General features: G+C 44.8%; 1 protein-coding gene across 1 annotated transcript in view; it reads right to left on the reverse strand.

Annotated features, from left to right (window-relative positions):
• Positions 1 to 11,993: 11,993 nt before the first annotated feature.
• LOC102086582 (urea transporter 2) overlaps positions 11,994 to 19,462 on the reverse strand; it is a 296,512-nt gene continuing 289,043 nt past the window's right edge. Inside the window, exons 6-10 of the mRNA XM_021284879.2 lie at positions 18,546 to 18,738; positions 17,549 to 17,696; positions 15,824 to 15,958; positions 14,529 to 14,578; positions 11,994 to 13,188 (exon numbers count right to left, since the gene is read on the reverse strand). Of these exons, the coding sequence (XP_021140554.2) occupies positions 12,919 to 13,188; positions 14,529 to 14,578; positions 15,824 to 15,958; positions 17,549 to 17,696; positions 18,546 to 18,738 (796 nt within the window). The 3' untranslated portion in view covers positions 11,994 to 12,918. The remainder of the gene's footprint in view (positions 13,189 to 14,528; positions 14,579 to 15,823; positions 15,959 to 17,548; positions 17,697 to 18,545; positions 18,739 to 19,462) is intronic.

The raw sequence follows: 19,462 nt of genomic DNA on the forward strand, positions 1-19,462 counted from the left end.
CCATTGAGGAAAGAGAGCCATTCCCAGCAGCTGCCCACTTAAATATGGAATGTGATACTCATTGTATTGAACATTTCTGTTGGCCAACTTGTATCAGCTGTCCTGGATCTGCTCGTCTCTGCATTATACACCTGCTTCCTTGCAAAACATGAGAAACTGAGGGACAACCTTGACTTCCCTACTAACAAGCATCAATATCAGTGAATTCTTGCATTCTTTCATACCAAGTCCCAAACACAGGAGAGTTACTGGAAGAAAACAATCATTCTGTCCCAGGGTGCTGTCTTGTTCTTCTTAAACTGTATTCAAAAACAAAGGGACCACGCTAACTAGCAGTAAGAAAATTTACTAGCTTCTTGGAAAATTACCTGGCTTCAGCCAAAACAGCACACTGCCCTTTGTTGGAGATGTTTCTAACAGGAGACTGCATTTGTAATTTCTCTCCAAGAGTGGAATTTCTGATAACACTTCTCAACTTAGTATTGCTGCATGAACAAACCTTCATAAAAAACACACCAGTGTCATTGAAACCAGCACCTTTTCTGCTCTCTGTGAAAGGGATGCAGTGCATGGAGCAGGCAGGATTCGCTGCTGGGCTACCCTGTTCCCATCTCCAGAGCGATGTGTTGGCTCTGCAGGCTTAGCAGCTGCCTTCCCCTTCCAGAAAACCAGGTTCAGGTCTGTTCTGTCCGATTCTGTCACTGTAATGAGGTGGTTGACATGTTGGAGGAGATTAATAAAAAAGTCACTGGCTTGTAGGTCTTTGATGGATGTCTTGGAGAGATGCCTTGTTTAGATTATCAGAGAGCTGGTTAATAAGTAACAGGATCAGAGTCTGCTGGTGCCTACATGGGAATGAGGTCCCTGGCAGCAGCTTGCTCTGTCATCTAGAGGCAGAGGAGTGATGTTCTCCATTGTCATGTCACAGGTTCATTGGACCATAGGTGCATCCAGCTATGGGGAAGGTTTAATTACTGTGGCGATTACCTTAGGAAATCCCTAGATTTCTAACAATTACTTTCCAAAAAGGACTGGGCCGGATCCCAGATTGGATGCTGGAATCAGCTTCAGGAGCACCTGTGTGCCTTAGTCAGCCAAAGCAGTGCTGAGGATGGAGATTCTCTACAGGACTGGTGCAGAAGAGAGGGCACGGTAGAAAACCTCCCAGGTGTAATTCAGTCCATGTCAAGCCAGGTGCTCCCTGCTAAACCTCCAGTGCTGAGCATTCTAAGGTGTAGGTATCTACTCCTGTCTTTTGCCCTTTGGGATTCCAGGTGGGGAGACTGCAGAAGCAGAGGCCATTCCTTGTCAAAAGGATCAAGATGTGCCATGTGTCTGTTATTTTCTGAGTCCAGCACTGGGGTCCTCTTCAAAGGGCAGATATGGACCTGCTGGAGAGGGGCCAGAGGAGCCACAGGAATGATCCGAGGCTGGAACAGCTCTGCTGGGAGGACAGGCTGAGAGAGCTGGGGTGTTCAGCTGGAGAAGAGAAGCTCTGGGGAAACTTTATTTTGACCTTTCCATACTTCAAAGGGGTCTGTGAGAAAGATGGGGACAGACTTTTGAGCAGGGCCTGTTGTGATAGGACAAGGGGTGATGGTTTTAAACTAAAGGAGGGAGATCCAGGCTGGACATGAGGAAGAAATTGTTGGCCCTGAGGGTGGTAAGAGCCTGTCCCAGGTTGGCCAGAGAGGTGGTGGATGAACCATCCCCGAAGACATCCCAGGCCAGGCTGGACGGGGCTCTGAGCAACCTGAGCTGGTGAAGATGTCCCTGCTCATGGCAGGGGGGCACTGGGTGATCTTTGGAGGTTCCGTCGAACCCCAAATATTCTATGATTCCATAAATCTATAATGTGCAAACTGATCATGCAGGTAACATAGGTGACTAGAAACTTGCCTCTTCACTTTAGACATGTGAAGACCACTTGGTGCTGAGCACAAGGCAACTGAGGTTGGTGTCTAACACATAAGTCCCACATCATGAAAGAGAACCAAATCCATGGCTTAATTCATCATCTCTCTGCTGATGGAGCTGGTTGATGTGTTTCTTTTGCCTACTGTGCTCTGTAGGAAGGTGGCTCTTTGATCTAGCCCAGTGGTTGACATGAACAGAATAGGCATTTGTAGCTGGTGGTTAGTACCTGAGCTGTCCCGGAGAAATGCCTGGGTGATCCATGACCATGTCAGCTTGACAAGCAGGAGACATCTAGTTGTGTTAACTGGGTATAGTGCTTGAACTCATCAGATCTGCCAGAAAAGACTCTTAGGGCCCTAATTCAGCTTCACACACTGTATCTCCATGCCCCTCTCATGGCTCAGAAAACCAGTTGGTAGCAGATTACCATTATGCTGCTGGTATTGCCTGTTCTCCTCGGCTCAGGTCGCACTGCAAGAATTAGGTCTGCACAAGGAGCGGCATCGGTGCTTGGACTCCAACAGGAGCTTTAAAGTTAAGTAAATCCACGTATGGACCTCTGCGCATCACTTAAACTCAAGTTCTGATCTACAGGCTGCAGATGTGCGAAACACAGCCAATGTTTGTAGGCTCCTTGTCATGCCTCATTGGCAGGGAAATCACTCCTTGGAGCTGAGCTCCTGTCGCTGGGTGCTGCTGAGAAGAATCTGGCTTTACCTTCTTACTCTCCCCATCAGACATTTGTACAAATGGATAAGATCCCCCTGAGCCTTCACTTCTCCAGGCTGAACAGTCCCATCTCTCTTGGCCTCTGCTTTCACAATAGGTGCTGCAACTCCTTAACCATCTTAGTGGAGCTTTTCTGGACTTGGTCATTATGTCCCCAGCCTCCTGTTCTAGAGAGCCCCAAACTGGTCACTGTACCCCAGGTACGTCTCACCAGTGCTGAGTAAAGGGGAAGAATCACTTCGCTCAATGTGATGACAAAGCTCCTCTTAATGCAGTCCAGGAGGCTATTTGACATCTGTGCTGGAAAGACACATTGCTGTGTCATGGTCCACCTGGTGTCCACCAGAACCCCCATGGCCTTTTTTACTAATACTAAGTTGTCTTCCAGTTTGGTGGCTCCCAGCATTTGCTGGTGCATGGATTTTTTCCTGCCCAAATGTAGAACTTTGCACCTCTCCTTGTTCAACTTCATGAAGTTCATGTCAGCCCATTTTTCCAGCCAATTGAGGACCTTCTGGATGGCAGCACATACCCTCTGGTGTACCAGAAACTACTCCTGGTTTTGTATCTTCCACAGATTTGCTGAGGGTGTACTCCACCCCATCACCTCAGTCATTAATTAAGATGTTAGACAGTTTTGGCCTCAGTATAACCCCTGGGCTATACCACTAATGACTGGCCTCTAACTGGAATTCAGGCCACTGACTACAACCCTGTAAGCCCAACCATTCAGTCAGTTCTCAGTCCACTTCACTGTTCACTCATCTAGCCCATACTTCATTAGCTTGTCTATGAGGAAGTTACGGCAGAGAGTGTCAAAACCAAATGATGCTTCAAAACTGCACCAATTACTTAGGACCATAGGATAAGACATGCTGGATGGGACCTTTGCATTTCATCTGGTCTAGACTGATGGTCTGTAAGGCTGACTTTGACAAAAAAAATTAGAAAATAATTAACTTGCAGAATTTTTTGCAATCTGTGGTTTGTCTGGAGGGGTAGCAATGGAAATGAAGGAATGGCTAGAGGGGGAGACAACCACATGGTGTGTTGAGGGAGCATGATGTTCAGCCCCAAGCCAGCTAAGGAGGCAGCTCCTTTGGCCAGGTATGGGCTGAGCCATACTGGAGGCAGGAACATCTTCAAGTCTGTGCCTGTTGGCATCTGTGGCCATGTTTCTTTTCATCATCTTGTTTTTCTGAGCAAAAGCTGAGTGGAAAAATCTGTTTAAGCACATAGCACCAAGGGTTCTGTCACAATCTTGCACTTGTTTGCTGAGAGAAACAGTTTTGGGTTCATACAGGGTGGACCAAAAGCCAGGCTGGTGTGAGCGGCTTCTACTCCTTCATCTTGGCCTGTAAAAATTCTCTAGGGAAATCTGAGATTTGACATTCCTCTGTGTGACAACTGGATGGTGTGGGGATGGCTGGAGAGGAGAGCCATCCGGCTCCGGTGTCCAGCTCCCTCTCGTGGTGTGTCTCCAGCACAGTCACATGCACGGTTATGGAAATCAGAGCAAATATTCAGATGTCCCATTTTTAGAAGCCTCATAAACACCAGTTCTCTGGTCCTTGCACAATCAAAACTCAACATGTTCTGAGCTCATGCGAGGATACTGCTGCTGCTGTATGCTCCCAAGATACACAGTTCTCCTAATGCACAGACATCACTTCCATCAACATGGTCTAGTTGAAGATGTCCTAGCTCATGGCAGGGGGGTTGAACTAGACGACCTTTGAAGCTCCTTTTCAGCTCAAACTACTCTATGATTCAATGATCTCCCGCCTTCTGCTCCGGAGCCCCACTGTCCTTCCTGTCCAGCCTGACCTGCTCTCAGGACTCACCTTCTCAGTCCATGAGAGTGCTTAACTAGTATCTGGAAACTAACTCACTGATGAAGAGCCACAGTCTCTCTCCTCTGAGATAGGAGTAGGGCAGGAATTTGTGAAGAGTGGGTTGTAGGTGTTTTATGGTGAGAGTAACAAGTAAAAAGCTCTATGCTGTCATGGAAATTAGATGCCAAATTTAGGCAGGGGTTCAGGCTCTCTTCCTGTAGGCTGATGCTCTGAATACTGAAGAGCTGGATTAGTGAACAACCCATCTGTTTTAGTTGTAGAGTTTTCAAGATATTTGTTTAAAATATTACTGCCAGTGGGAGTGAAAAATTGCTTGGAAGTGAGTTGTTAATAGTTGGCCAAAGCCAACATGTGCCGAGGACCAGGCTGGTGGTTCAGCACCTAGGTAATGATGAACTGCCACGTGGCATCATTCTATTCACTAGCGTAGAGGTGGCTGTGGTGTCCACCACAAAAAATGTCTCTGACACCCCCAAGAAGGACCAGATAGTTGTATATCTCGTGAAACTCAATGAAATACAGGTTAAATAATAGCCAAGCACATTCATATGGCTGGGTGTCCTTGTTTAGATTTGTGTTCCCTGCCCTTTTTCCAAGCTGTACTGACACTTTTACAAGTCGTGGGAATTTCTCTAGGCTCGCCTGGATGCCTGCATAAAAGAGCACGCATAGGACCTCTGCTGGAAATTATTCTCTTGACCATCCTGATCTTATATTCAATTACTTACCATGACCAACGGGCTCCCAAGATAACGTGGACTTTGGCTGGAAGGCACTGGCCTCTGGTATGGCTGTCTTCAGCTTCAGAGGCCTTCATATCCTGTCCTCTCTCCCTGCTGTGTGTGTCTGTTCTAGAAGCAGGAGCATCCATTCTGCACCTGGCTTGATCCTGTTCTTTTCTTTGCAAAACTCTCCATTTCACACCATGAGTCTGACCCCTGAGGCTGGTTGTTTTTCTGGTTGCCTGTAGCACTGTAGGCTGCAACAGCCGTATTGAAACATCCCGAAATGCTAGAGGGTTTCAGAATCCCATACTTGACCGTATGACTGTATTTTGGAACTGGAGAGGAAATTGCAACTCAAACAATTCTGAAATCCAGCATCAAACTCCTGTTCTTCTGACTTCAGGGAAAAGCCCAAACCCAAAGAGGTTTGCATTCCAGACCAACCTCAAGACAACAGGAGCCCTACAAGAATGACAAAACTGGCCAGATTCACCTCATTTTTGTGGCACTAAACCACGGTGTTCTCGTGCTGTTTCATCCACTTTTGCAATTTCAGAGTCAATTCACTTTTAACATCCCAGCATCTCAGGTTTGTAGAGTTTCATGCCCTTTAACTTTCCTATGCACTGACGGTGGGAATGTAAGTTTCTACCAAGGCACACCTGCTTTCAAGGAAAGAATCCATCATACATTGTAGGAGATGCATGTGTTGAGCCTTAACAAAGAGCAGGATACTATATTTCCAAAAAGAAACTTTTCCAGCATCTAAATACCAGTGTTTACTATATTTTCTTGTGAAGTAGTTCTCAGCAGAAGTGGAAGGTGCTGTACAAAGCATGGGTTTGCAGCTCTGATCAATGAGAGAAAGAGGACTGGCAGCATCCAGAACGAATCATCAGCAGTAGGATCAGACAGCAATCAGAGCAATGGACAGATGCAGAGTTGCACTGGCTGTGGAAGGTCATGGAGTTTTGTAAGCAAAACTATACAGCAGCATTTTTATGCACACGCACCAGCAGACATAAATCCATTTACAGTAAAGATGCACATTTTGTAGCAGAAAAAAGAAAAAAAACAGTTATATCTGTTGAATAACTCAGTTTCTTGGAATGGAAAATGACCAAAACAGGATTCAATCAACAAAAGTGAAATAAACTCACACAGCTACACTAAGAAACGTTGCTGGCTGATGGTTTGTCATCATCTTTGCCTCTCTGCTTCTCTCTGCAACCAGGAAGTCACTGCTTGGTTTCTGGCTGAGTGGTTTCGCAGAGCAGAGATCTGTGGATGACAGAGCAACAGGGCTGTCAGCACTTGGCTGAAGTGAGGGGAGTGTGGAGAAGCAGGGTCAGGTGCAGGCTGGGGTGCCCTGTAGTGAGGGGATGAAAAACGCCTCACCATCCCAAGTTGCACAGGTCAAGGACGTCTCTGTCTCAGTCTTTGCCTTTTGCAGTGCATAGCACAATGTGATGTGCAGCTGCAGAGCTGTGCAAAGCAACCTGCACCCCCATGTTTTTTGGGTGGATTAAGTAGCTGGATGTTTTTGGAATGACTCCCACATGTAGTCAGCACTGGTGAGACCGCACCTTGAATCCTGGGGTCAGTTTTGGGCCCCTCATGCCAAGAAAACTCTTGAGGTGCTGGAGTGAGTTGAGAGAAGGGAACGGAGCTGGGGAAGGGGCTGGAGCACAAGTGTGATGGGAGCGGCTGAGGGACCTGGGGGGTTCAGCTGGAGAACAGGAGTTGAGGGGAGACCTTCTGATCTCTGAACTGCCTGAAATGAGGTTGGAGCCAGGGGGGTCGGGCTCTGCTCCCCAGGAACAATCACCAGGATGAGATGAAACGGCCTCAAGTTGCACCAGGGGAGGTTGAGGTTGGATCTGGGGCACAATTTCTTCCCCAAAGCGCTGTCGGGCATTGGAACAGCCTGCCCAGGGCAGTGCTGGAGTCACAGTCCCTGGAGGGGTTGAAAATACACGGACATGAGGTTCTCAGGGACATGGGGTAGTGCCAGGAGTGGGTTAATGATTGGACTCAATGATTGTAAAGGTCTTGTCCAACAAAAATGATTCTATGATTCTATGTATTTGGTGCTTCAACACTGCTGTGCTGAGTGAAGCTGCACATTTTGGGAGCATGGATTTGGATGTGTCTCAGTTATCTGTGCAAAGGGCTGTCCCTGGAGAAAAATGTGAGGATGCATCTCCATGACAGTTTATGGTGCTAAATGCACTGAGGTAACTGAAAGTGCTCAGGAGGTGCTGAGCAGTAGCTGGAGGTCCCCAAACTCTCTGCTTATTCCCAGGGAAAGTGTGGTGGAAGAAACCTTGGCTTCCCACAGAGCTATCCCTCTTCTTCTCATCCCATCACTTGGATGTGTGAATTCCAGCTGTGGTAACAGCTGCAGGAGTTTCTAAAAGACCCCCTGAGAACTGTAAAATCAACTGCGACTAAGGGTTTGTTTCCTGTTTGAACTCCTTCCATCTCCCAAGTCAAAACACGCCCTTCTGTTGAAGGGGGAGCGAGGGGACAGTGTTTGTCAAACAGATCTCACGCTCAGAGTGGTGATATTTCTGTAACCCTGGCAAATGTGATCTACATAAAGAAACGAGTCAGCCTGCAGTGCTGGGGAATATGTCTGTCATTGCAGACTGGAGATATCTGGCACGGACAAAGCACAGAGCGACTTCCCAGCAGCTGGAAATTTTAGAGGCTTATTTTGTTTGGACGTGTTGTAAAGATCTGGGTTTTTCAGCTTGTGGTGAGGCCCTGTGTTGCTGGAGTACCTTTTGGAGCATAAAGCCCCTCCTGATCTTTTCTGGTGGCTGCCAGGGTGCTGGCTGGCTCCATGCACAGGCTGCCTAGGAGCTGGGAGGGGGACGTTTGTCCTTCCTGTCCAACAATTTCACACTCCTATTTGCATCGATCTGTAGTTGCAGGTATGGGAAGAAGGGGTGTTGACATTGCTGGGGGCCTGAAAACATGGCAATACTGTATTGAACGGAGCTGGGAAGGAATGACTGGGGCTCTTGCTCCCCATAGAACGCTGCAGCCGCTCCACCTTGTCACTGTTTGAAAGCATAGCATCAGGTTTTCCACCCCTTCGGCCTTGAATATCCTTCCCGGGCTAAGAGGTATCATCGTCTCCTATGGTAGTCTCCCTCTGTTTCTGTCTGCTCTGGACCCCAGTAGTACATGAGGGGGCTGTTGGCTGTCAAAAAAGGTCACCAGATGAAGGAATCAGTGGTCAGGAGACTCCAGTGTGGGTTGCAGCATGACTCTGACCTCTACTACAAATAATGTCCACTGAGAAGACAAATCTCTTCCACACTCCCTCAGTGCAGCTTGGCTAATTGTTCATGAAGAGTAATTAACAGGTAAGTCATTCTGGAGTCATCAATACCTAAGCCAGGACATGTAAAGCACTTGCCTCAGCTTTTTCTGCAAGTGCTGTTCACTTGCGTCTATGTGAGAAAAGCTGGGAATGTCCTCTCAGAGTCTTTATAATTTTTATTTTTTTAAAGGGGTAAGGAGCAAATTAAAGAGTAAGAAAAACAACATTTGGAGCAATAAAGTAAATATCTTTCTTAGAGCCACATGGTATATATAGTATTTTCACACTGGACTCCACCTATGGTAGACCAGACAATCTTCTCTGTTGGCCGAGGAGGCATCTTGCAATTCCTTTGTGTTGCTTTATCTAATCCCATTCATTGCTGCTGTTCAAACTTCTGAAGGCAAATTTTCAGGAGGTTGTTTCTATATATGCAACTGCAAGACCAGGCATCAATTTATATAAGAACATTTATTTCACCTTCTTTGGAGATGAGGTGGGTGGAGTGACTGCTCTAGCTACAGAAGAAGCTTTAGTTTTTAAGCTTTTTCTTTTTTTTTTTTGTTTTGGTTTGTTTGTTTTTTTTTTTCTTTGTTTAGTGGTCACATTTGTTTTATGTGAAATCTCTGGGAACTGGCTAAAATTATTAATCCCACTGAAAGCTGTACATTTTCTTTTTTTGATGAATACTTTCTATAAAGCATGATAGACAACAGGCTGCTGGAGCTACCACTGGTAACTTCAGTTAGTGCCTTTATTGCCTACTGCTCCCTTCCAGGAGACAATTGATTTGTTTTGGCTGTTTTCAAGAATTATTAGTGCTGGCTATAGCTACTCAAGTCTTTTGATTAGCTAGAGACTTAATAAAGATGTTTATACCCTATTTTTATGGAAGACTTCAACTCTAGAAATTACTTTACTAATTGATTTCAGAATGGATATACTTGTGGCTGAGGAATGAATGTCTGCAATAGCTCTTGCAGGACAAATTCTTTCCCATAGCCATATTGTGCTTGGACTTCACTCCTATTTTTAAGAAAACAAATAATGTGCTTGACATAACTAATCGCAGTTGAGGTTTTCCTTCAAAAATATCGCTCTAGCATTATTACATAGTATTTCTGTAACTTTGTGTTGCTGTTATTCAGATCTTTAATGCTGGATTGTGTGTGAGCTAAATTAAACTATGTGGAGCAGATGATTGGACATGAGGAAGAAATGTTTGACACTGAGGGTGGTGAGAGCCTGTCCCAGGTTGGCCAGAGAGGGGGTGGATGAACCATCCCTGGAGACATCCCAGGCCAGGCTGGACGGGGCTCTGAGCAACCTGAGCTGGTGAAGATGTCCCTGCTCATGGCAGGGGTGGCACTGGGGGAGCTTTGAGGATCCCTTCCAACCCAAACCATTCTGTGATTCTGTGTATGATTCCTGCTAGTTTCATGTCCTTTCTTTTTCTCTGGCTGCTACAGAAAGAAGGTGTTCAGACTGCTGTGTGTCACCTCATGTGCTATTCTGTCTTTCTTTGTTTCTCTACAGCAGCAGTAGCATTGGGATGTCCCTGATCATGCAGTCTATAGCAACCATACACGACCTCTTTTTTAGTAGCACTGGTTTGCTGCCATAATGGTGCCAAAGGCAGCTTGGCAGCAAGTTCTCCTGCAGCTCTCTGCTTTCTTCCCTGCCTGCTGACACCTTGTCTGGTGGAATCTTTGCTTTTTTTCTGGAGTCGCCATGCAGGAACAAGCAGTTGCACATGCAGCCTACAAATGCCCTTTAAGACCAGCTGAGATAATTTGCAGCAGTCCTCTGTGGCAGCTTAAGGGCTTAACTGCCTGTGTCCAGTACCTCGGTCATGGGCTGTTTTTTTTTGCAAACAACCTGTTTCTCCTAGATTAGCAGTTTCTATCCCTTTCTCTTGTGTTACAGAAACACACTTGGTGTCGCTGAACCCCTTCTGCTGTCCAGACCCCATTTCTCCATGAGTCTGCTGGGATTTGCATGGGAGATTTTGATCACTATAGCGTGTTTGCTTTTCTGCTTGCTGCCATAGTAAATCTCTCAGGTCTTCCTCCCTCTAACAGACACAGGTCGGGTGTTGAGTTGTGGTCAGTCCCATCCCTCTTATTTTTCCCTGGGCCAACAAAAATCTCACAGCTATCATATCAGGAACACTGCTGGGATTCTTGGTCTTCTGTTAATCTCCAAGAAGACCTGTGGCATGTGGCAATGTCAGCTCATTCCCTTGGTGCCTTTCTGGATGCCATGTGTAAACTCAGGTTCAGAGGTTAACCTGACGTCTGAAATGTGACAGAGGTGTAACACAGGTGCTCAGGTCTGAGGGTGCAACAGGTTATAATGGCTGCAAATCTCCTCTATCCCTAAACATTCAATGATAGGGTTACCTTGGCTACTGAAATTTGGACTTCATGTTGGCGTCTGTTCTCTCAGTTGGAGTCTCAATCTGTCATCAACCAGATAGGGGAGGAAGTAGGACCTAAATTTCACTAAGTCCCCAGAATGGCCTAATCTGATTAAAAAAACATCTCAACATACTTGTATAACACTGTATTCTTGTCTCCCAGGCTGATTTTCATCGTGGATGGTCCTTCCAGGAAGCATTCAGAGAAGCTGACAGGTGCTGGTGCTGCTGGTCTTTTGCTTGTAAAGGCACAAATGGTCCCACAAGCAGCACCTGGGCTCACCTTTTTTAAAAAGGCTCATGTACTGGGTGAGAGCAGAGCTCCCCTCTGCTCAAAGACCCTTAAATGAATCCACAAAACAGCCCTATGCCAAGAGGCGGAAAGGACAGCGCCTGACCCGAATGCTTGTGGTTGCACAGGCTCCTTGCATTTCAAATCTTCAAGACCTTCGGGTCTGTGATTTTAAACTGAACACGTGAAATGACTTTGGAACAAGGAGGCCTTTCTGTCAAGCTTGTTTTAAGAAGGTTTTGGACAAGAAAAGTCCTCTTTGGGGAAATTGTCTCTTCCCTGTTTTAAGGAGGTGGAGAAGGCATAAAGTGGCAGTGTCCCCCTCGCACTTGATGCCTGTTAGAAACCAACTCCTGCGGAGAATATTGGCAGGACTGTCATCAGCTTCCCCTGATTAACTCTGATCATGCCTGGTGAGGTTTCTCTGGGGTGAGTCAGACACTGGAACCCACGAGAAGATCACACAGAATCACAGAATCCCAGAATGTCAGGGGTTGGAAGGGCCCTGGAAAGCTCATCCAGTGCAATCCCCCCATGGAGCAGGAACACCCAGATGAGGTTACACAGGAAGGTGTCCAGGCGGGTTGGAATGTCTGCACAGAAGGAGACTCCACAACCCCCCTGGGCAGCCTGGGCCAGGCTCTGCCACCCTCACTGAGAAGAAGTTTCTTCTCAAATTTAAGTGGAACCTCTTGTGTTCCAGTTTGAGCCCGTTACCTCTTGTCCTATCATTGGTTGTCACTGAGAAGAGCCTCCTAGTCTGTTACCCAGCAAACAACAAGGCGAGCCTTTGACTTGTTCATTACTTGTGGCTTAATGCAAGAGAACTGCTCCCCTAGAAAAAGGAGGGGAAGAACCACAGTACCTGACACTAGCAGTAAATGTTTATCTCATTCTTTACATTTTTCCCATTTCACACTGGGTGTGTGTAGGGATTCAGTCCTGTTATCCTGCATTCAGCAGGAGAGAGGTCTTCAACATCTAAGACAGAAAATGACACAAAGAAAAGAAAAATGTTTGACCATTGTTAGCTAGTCACTTTTATAGTCTGATTAAAGCATATATATTCACACCTTCATTATCTTGGCGCTTAATGGGGACTCAGGAGATAGCACCAAATATTGCATGTACTCTGTAAGAATATTTATCTGTGTATGTTGTAGCTGTCGGGAATGATTAAGCGGGGTAGACATTGATGGAACACAAGAAAGGAAGAGATCACTGTGTTTATTCCACTTTCAAACATACATATTCCTAATTTGAAGTGCAGCTCTTGATGTAGTTCTTACATTATTTATTATTATTAGACACCAAAACCTTATCATATTTATTTTGTTAAAATACATATCTGAAATTAAATACAGCCTCTTGTCAGCATTAATGTTCTTCTGCCTATTCTTATAATTATTATTGGTAAGAAGTGACTTTCAAGTGAACAGCACGTGTATTGATAAGGCAGCCATTATTATGTTACCTTGATGCTACTTGGAAAGGTTTGCTCAAGGACAGATTGTGTTTTTCCCAGAGCATGTGATACTGAATCCTCAGCCTGCAGGCTGCTGATGAAGGTGATGTTTATGGTTGTGGTGTCCTTGGTTAGAATGTGAAAAACTTCCCCAAAATCATACAGTCATGGACATTTGAAATCAGTGAGCGTGACGGTTTTTAGGGGTGCACAGGGGGGTGCCTCCTGTGCTTATTTTTGAGTCACTGGAGGGTTTCTGCTCCTTTTGTTTCTGCTCTTCTCTCCTGCTCTCTGACGCTCTTCTCTTCATTCTCAGGTAGTAGATCCGGTTGGCTTCTGGGTAGGTGACTTTGCAGAGTGGGATTTTGTAGATGGCTGGGTTGTCTGAATTTATCAGCAAAAAGAGGAGCGTGGAGAAGCAGAAGGGCCAGGTGCACAGTGGCAGCCCAACCTGGGGGGAGAAAGGACAGATGGGCAGGTATATTTTGACACCTGTTTGAGCATGTTCCCTTTGCTAACTTCTGCCTGTGGCTAAATTCTTGCATTTGAGAGCCTAGGAAAGCCCTGTGCTTTCCCTGGGAACAACCCCATTCAGATCCACGGGAGGATGCCCAGATGCAGGAGCTGGTTGCGAAGGATCTACATCTGAGCTGGATTCCTGCTGGTCACTGGAGGACTAGGAAGCTCCTCCCATACCAAATGTCGATTCAGCTGCTCACACAGAGGTATCTGGTTTATCAGAAATGTGTGGGGATACATAAGGTGTTGCACATTGGAGACCTCAGTCCTTTTGGAGGTGCAGCTGCTGGCCAGAATGGCACTTGGCACCGATTTTTAACCAGGGTGCAGAGCTCTGCTGACTGTAGTGAAGGTGAAGACATCCAGCTCACATGTAGCCGTCTAAATTCTGTAATAAATGAGCTGAATCCTACCCTCACTGTCCTGTAAAACGTTGTGTAATGAGAGTATTATCCACACATATTCACCATCCTCAACACCCACGTGCTGCTGGCATTGCATCCGACCCTCAGTCCCCCTCCGTGACACCCACTCTTGACCTGACTTGAGGTCTGCCAGAAAACAAGATCACAAGGAGAAGAAGTTAATGTTCTTTTTTTCTGATGTGCCCCAAAACCAGGTGTGCTTAACAAAGCAACCCATCTGCAGGAACCTGCATGGTATGGAATGGATGCCAGATGAATATATTCAATGCAGAAAGCTGCTAGTTATAAGTATTTTTTTCTTTTAAGTTACTAAATCAATTTTATTAAAATATGGTTTTGCTTTAATCTCTCAGATCTTAAAGAAAAAAAAAAAAGATTGGCATTCCTGGCTTCACCTGATTCTTGATCTCTCCAAATACGTCGATTTTGTATTCAAGAGAACAGCCTCAACCTCATTTTAGTTCTCATATCCACATCAAATAATGTCTCTAGGCAGAGTGGGAGGAAGATCTCAGAAACAGCAAATATTCAAAATATTAAAAAATATTGCCTACAAATGAGTGGTTCATCTCAAACCACTTGCTGTTGCTGGAATTCATATATATGTGCACAATCCTACTGTGGATGACGTGCTCCAAAGCCTTCGAAATCACATTATCAGCTACAGAGTCTGCAAGTTAATGGTTCAAATGGCAGAGAATCGGTACAAGACATGCCATTGGCTGTAACATTCTCATTTCATTGCTGTCAAATCTGACACAGAAAATTTTGGGGCACTTCCTCAGCATTATATCATAACAAATCAAACTACAGCTAAAACAAACAAAACAAACCCCCTTAAACTTACCACAGAGAGAGTATTAGCAAGAGCTGCTCCGGAATAGGCACAAAATAATGCTAAGAAAAGAAGATCAAAGACAGATCAAGATGAGGAAAATCTTGCTTATGTCTCCAAAGAAATTATTATAAATAGAAATATTGCCCAAATTCACAGTAAAGTATCCTGCCAGCTACCTGATGAGACGATTGATATTATAATTCAACAATTAATTAATATTCCCCAATGATGCATCTGGCCATTTGAATGACATTTGGTCCTATCTGCTCTGCAGAGATGGTGAATGAGGAATGTGTTTTTTTTATCAACAGCAAGTGATGGTGGTATCTCTTTTTTCTTTTATTTCTTTTTAATTGGCACAACCTAACCTGTGTACAGTGAGGGATTACAGGGTTAACCTTGTCCTGGGACCTGGGGTGGCCCAACCTCAATTATTGGGGTCAGTTTTGGGCCCCTCATGACAAGAAAGGCCTTGAGGTGCTGGAGCGAGTTGAGAGAAGGGAACAGAGCTGGGAAAGGGGCTGGAGCACAAGTGTGATGGGAGTGGCTGAGGGACCTGGGGCTTCAGTTGAAGAACAGGAGCTGAGGGGACACAGGGACACAAAGAAACGGCCTCAAGTTGCACCAGGGAAGGCCGAGGTTGGATCTTGGAACAATTTCTTCCTGGAAAGGGTTGTCGGGCTTTGGAACAGGCTGCCCAGGGCAGTGGTGGAGTCACCATCCCTGGAGGGGTTGAACAGACACGGAGATGAGTTTCTGAGGGCCGCTATGGAGCACTCCAGAAACTGTGATCAGGACAGAAAACCACTGAAATACAAACAGTTGAAGGATGGGTGAATCTTCATGGGAATTTCAAATACATTACACTGTTCTTAAACTCCTCCCATAGGGTCAGTTTTTGGCTGCTTTTGGAGACAAGGTCTTTGGGTAGATGGATTTTAAACTGACCTTGTGCAACAGCTCTCTTCTTATGACACACTTCCTCTAATGATACATATTGTTACGAAAAGGCTGCTTCTATGTATCTGTTGATTTGCTAATTTGTCGAAGTTCTGCTCAATGCAAAGCTTGTGCTCCTTTCACAAACAGTACTGACACCCTTCCTAGATGTTTGTAGGCTATCAGGGCCTAAAGGCCCTTCTCTCTGTGCTTACGTCTTGCACATCCAAGCCAGCACAGAAATAGCTCCTGAATATTACCTAGTGTTGCAGCTGTCATAGCCCCATGTTGACTCTAAAACTGTTCTACCTACAGATTGCCTGGCTGCGTACATTTTTTCTCCCCTTTATGTAAAAGATACGTACCACAGGCAAGTGCCAGCAAATGAGTCTGCCAGGTCAAGGCATAGAACATGCCCCCAATCGCAATGCACGCGAGTGCACAGTTGTAATTGTGTAAGCCAAGGTAGACGCTATTGAACGGTGATGCGATGCTCAGGGCTGCAAGACAAAAGGCAGGGCTCTGTGGTCAGATATGAGAGGTAACTGCAGGAGGAGTCATCATTTTCTGGGAATGCATAATCTCTTCTTTATGACATCTAGGCAAATTCAACCATGCTCACACATGTGTAACACACACATGAAGACAAGGGGTGAAATCAAATTAAGCTCCTAGTTTTGGAGCTCTAATGATGTCCGTAAGGTTGAAATTTGACCCAGTTTCAAACGTTTATTTCAGGCAAAACTTTCTGCACACGCGCTCAGTGTGTTGTAGTTAGTCCTCCAGATGGAAAATCCAGCCAAAGTTCTTACCTGGGTGTCCTTCTTTCAGAAAGCCATGCTCACATGTACTATTTAAACCTCATACGTACCCTGATCTTGAAAATCAGAGGCACAGCTGAGTGTCTTTCATGAGCATAAGCACGGTTTTCCATGTCTTTCTAGTGGCCTTTGCTAGATGTGGTCTAGATAACTAGATGTGGTCTAGATATTTAGATGTGGTCTAGATAACTAGATGTGGTCTAGATAACTAGATGTGGTCTGGATACTAAGTGTCATCACTCCGTCGCTGCTGTGGAAATTCTCCACTGGGTTGGGAGCTGAAGGTCTGCTCCAAACCACACAGGTACTTCTGCAGGATTTCTCAGAGGCTTCAGAAGTAACAGTAAAAAGAAGAGCACAATATGTAGTGCACAGGCCACCTTTGTGCTGCTCTTAAGATTAATACATTTCCTGCTATAATGTCCTCATTTGTCTTCCATTTCATTTCTTTGACATTTCTTCTCTAGATTAAATGTCAGACTTGTAGAAGACTTGCCAAATGCTCTTGACTGTACAAATAATGGATAATTTTTTCAAACCAAACCAACAGCAACAACAAAACAACAAACCAAAACCCACAAATGTAAGGAGGCAGCTCACATCTTCTAAAAGTGCTTGAGAGCACAGAGAACTTAATGTTGGATGACCGTGTCTTTTCCAAAGTTGTTGTCTCGGACTACACTTATTCCATCATATTTTTAAATTACAATTGGTCACATAAGTGGCATTAATCCTTTCTAATTACAAGGGTAAGATACATCTCTCTTAGCTTAAGATTTTTTCTCTGGTTAGTGGAGAGAGATGGTTTTGAATGGCAGGACAGAACGAGCTCCATCTTAGAAAAGTGTTTCTTTCCATTGACAGATCATCTCCTGAGGTACACATCTGCATGTAGTGATGATTAATAATAAAACACTTACAGTGGCAAGAGGTCAGTTCTGACACTATTTTACTAGGTTTCCTTATCATCTCTGTGGGATTTGTCACATCCAATGGCAGGAGGGTCAAGCGAGGTGTAACCAACAACCTGCCTTACAAGACTTACAAATCTAATAACAAATTCAAAGCTCAAAGAAAATCTTCTCCTGTTCTTGCCTTCACCATGTTGTGTGACCTTCAGTAAGACCTTCCAAATCTACAGACAGTTTCAAAAATTGAGTGTTGTCCCAGGTATGTCCAACTCTAAAGTTGGTACATGCAGCTCTAAAGTTGGTACATCCACATAATGGATACCCTAGTCAAAAAATGACTTTGGTAAATATTTCTTACCTGCAAACATTCCAACTGCTGATCCAATTGCAGCATGTAAACAAATAAGTGGTGACGAGACAAGTAAAGCAACAAGGAAGATGCCTCCAGTCCAGGGGTTTTCACAACCATATACTTGACCGACACCAACTGGGATGGATTGCAAGAGCTGCAGCAACCAGTAGAAAAGGTCTTGTTATTGTATCTCTTTACTCAGAAGGACACAGCACTTATTTTGTCCGAGCTATTGGTTAGAAAGGAAGGAAGCAACCCTGGGACTGATGGGTATATGATGGCTCTCATGCCCTTCAAACCAGAGTTAGTTCACTGTTTGGTTTGAACTTCATCAGTCAAGATGGACTTTCATATCTTTTGGGATGGTAGTATGGTGGATAGGGGAATAGGGTGTTTTTATTTTTTTATGTGACTTTAGTGAGGGATAAAAATTGTAACCTTCCTAGGCAATAACAGTCTGGTAGGACTGTTTGATTTGAGTTTATGATATATTTTATGAAGCACATCAGTTATCCTCATGCTACTTTGCGAAGGTGATCATCCAGATCTAGAGTTTGACCTGAGGGGACTGGGTAGAAATGAATTTCTCTCCCTTCAGAATCCTGATGTTCTGTATTTTCATATTGTCACTGACTGTCTTGCTGATGTTCTTTAACCACATCTGGACAGTGCGGGTGTATATCCAGATGAGCTTCTGCACTGAGAACACTCAATACATGTTTTGGTGCAGTCCAATTTTAGGTGAAGTGAAAGGTTTAGCAGCTCTTTTCCCTCTGGCTCATTAAGCCTTTCTGCTGGATCAGCCAGCACTTTTCTAGGGCAAAAGCCATAAAAATGGCAATGTCCTCTATGGGCTGAACTGAGCCATGTATTTCTGTGAATTGCTGCTGACTCTATGCATTGTATAGCCATTCTGACCCATGTAAAATTGTTACCCCAAGCTGAATGCCTTCACGCTTCCCTTTTTAATGGGATAGCGTGAATTTGTTGGTGTGAAGATTACCAGTGGCACATTGATTGTAGACCAGGTGATGTTGGGCACTGATGCTACAGGCTTGATGAGTGTTGTAGGGAAGAAGAGGTTGTAGTGTCCTGTGGCTGCCAAGTACAAAGTCACCGCAATGTTGAAGGGCAGAGTGAACACAGGAAGGTCCCATTTACTGAAGATTGATCCCAAAGCGCTGGACAGGATTGGACTGAGAGAGAGAAGGGGAGAAGAAATGAGCATAACTTGTTCATGACATTGGCAGTTGTGAAACATTCGACCACTTTGGTCATAAGCTCTGGTAAATTATCTAATATTTCTATATATCTATATCTGTATCTGTATAGTGTGTATATACCTGTATCTATATCTATATATATACATATAGATACTTTTAATAGTCTGAAGGATGTCAGAAGATGGTCCTGGAATAGAACTAAAGCAGAAGAGGTGATCAAAGAAGGTGGAAAATCTTCTGTTAAGAAAGATGGAAAATGTTTACTATTTTAACCACTATTTGGAGGGAATGGGGGGTCCTTAGGACATATGGAGCCTAATAGAGCTATGAAAGGTGTGCCACGCATGACCCGTGATGCTCCTGATCCTGTCAATGGGACTGATGATACTGTGTGCTGCCCAGGTACCACCCAAAATTATATGGCATTTTCTGAAAACTGAGATTCCTTCTTATGATACATAATTGAGTATATTTAACATGTAAAGTATTTGGGGTCACCCTCAGAATATTTACAGAATGAACAGTTAAAAGCATGCAAATCTTGAGACACCAGGACGGTTCCCAAAGTTCCTGGCTTTAGAATCCAGGATGTAAACTTCACCAGATCTGTTTTCCTCAGGAGATTTCCAGACTGTAAAGTGGTTGTCCTGCATTAATGGCTTTGTGGCAGCATATTGGCAAGATGTTTTTTTTTTTT

This window comes from Columba livia, chromosome Z, assembly GCF_036013475.1.
Source record: "Columba livia isolate bColLiv1 breed racing homer chromosome Z, bColLiv1.pat.W.v2, whole genome shotgun sequence".
Classification (NCBI taxonomy): domain Eukaryota; kingdom Metazoa; phylum Chordata; class Aves; order Columbiformes; family Columbidae; genus Columba; species Columba livia.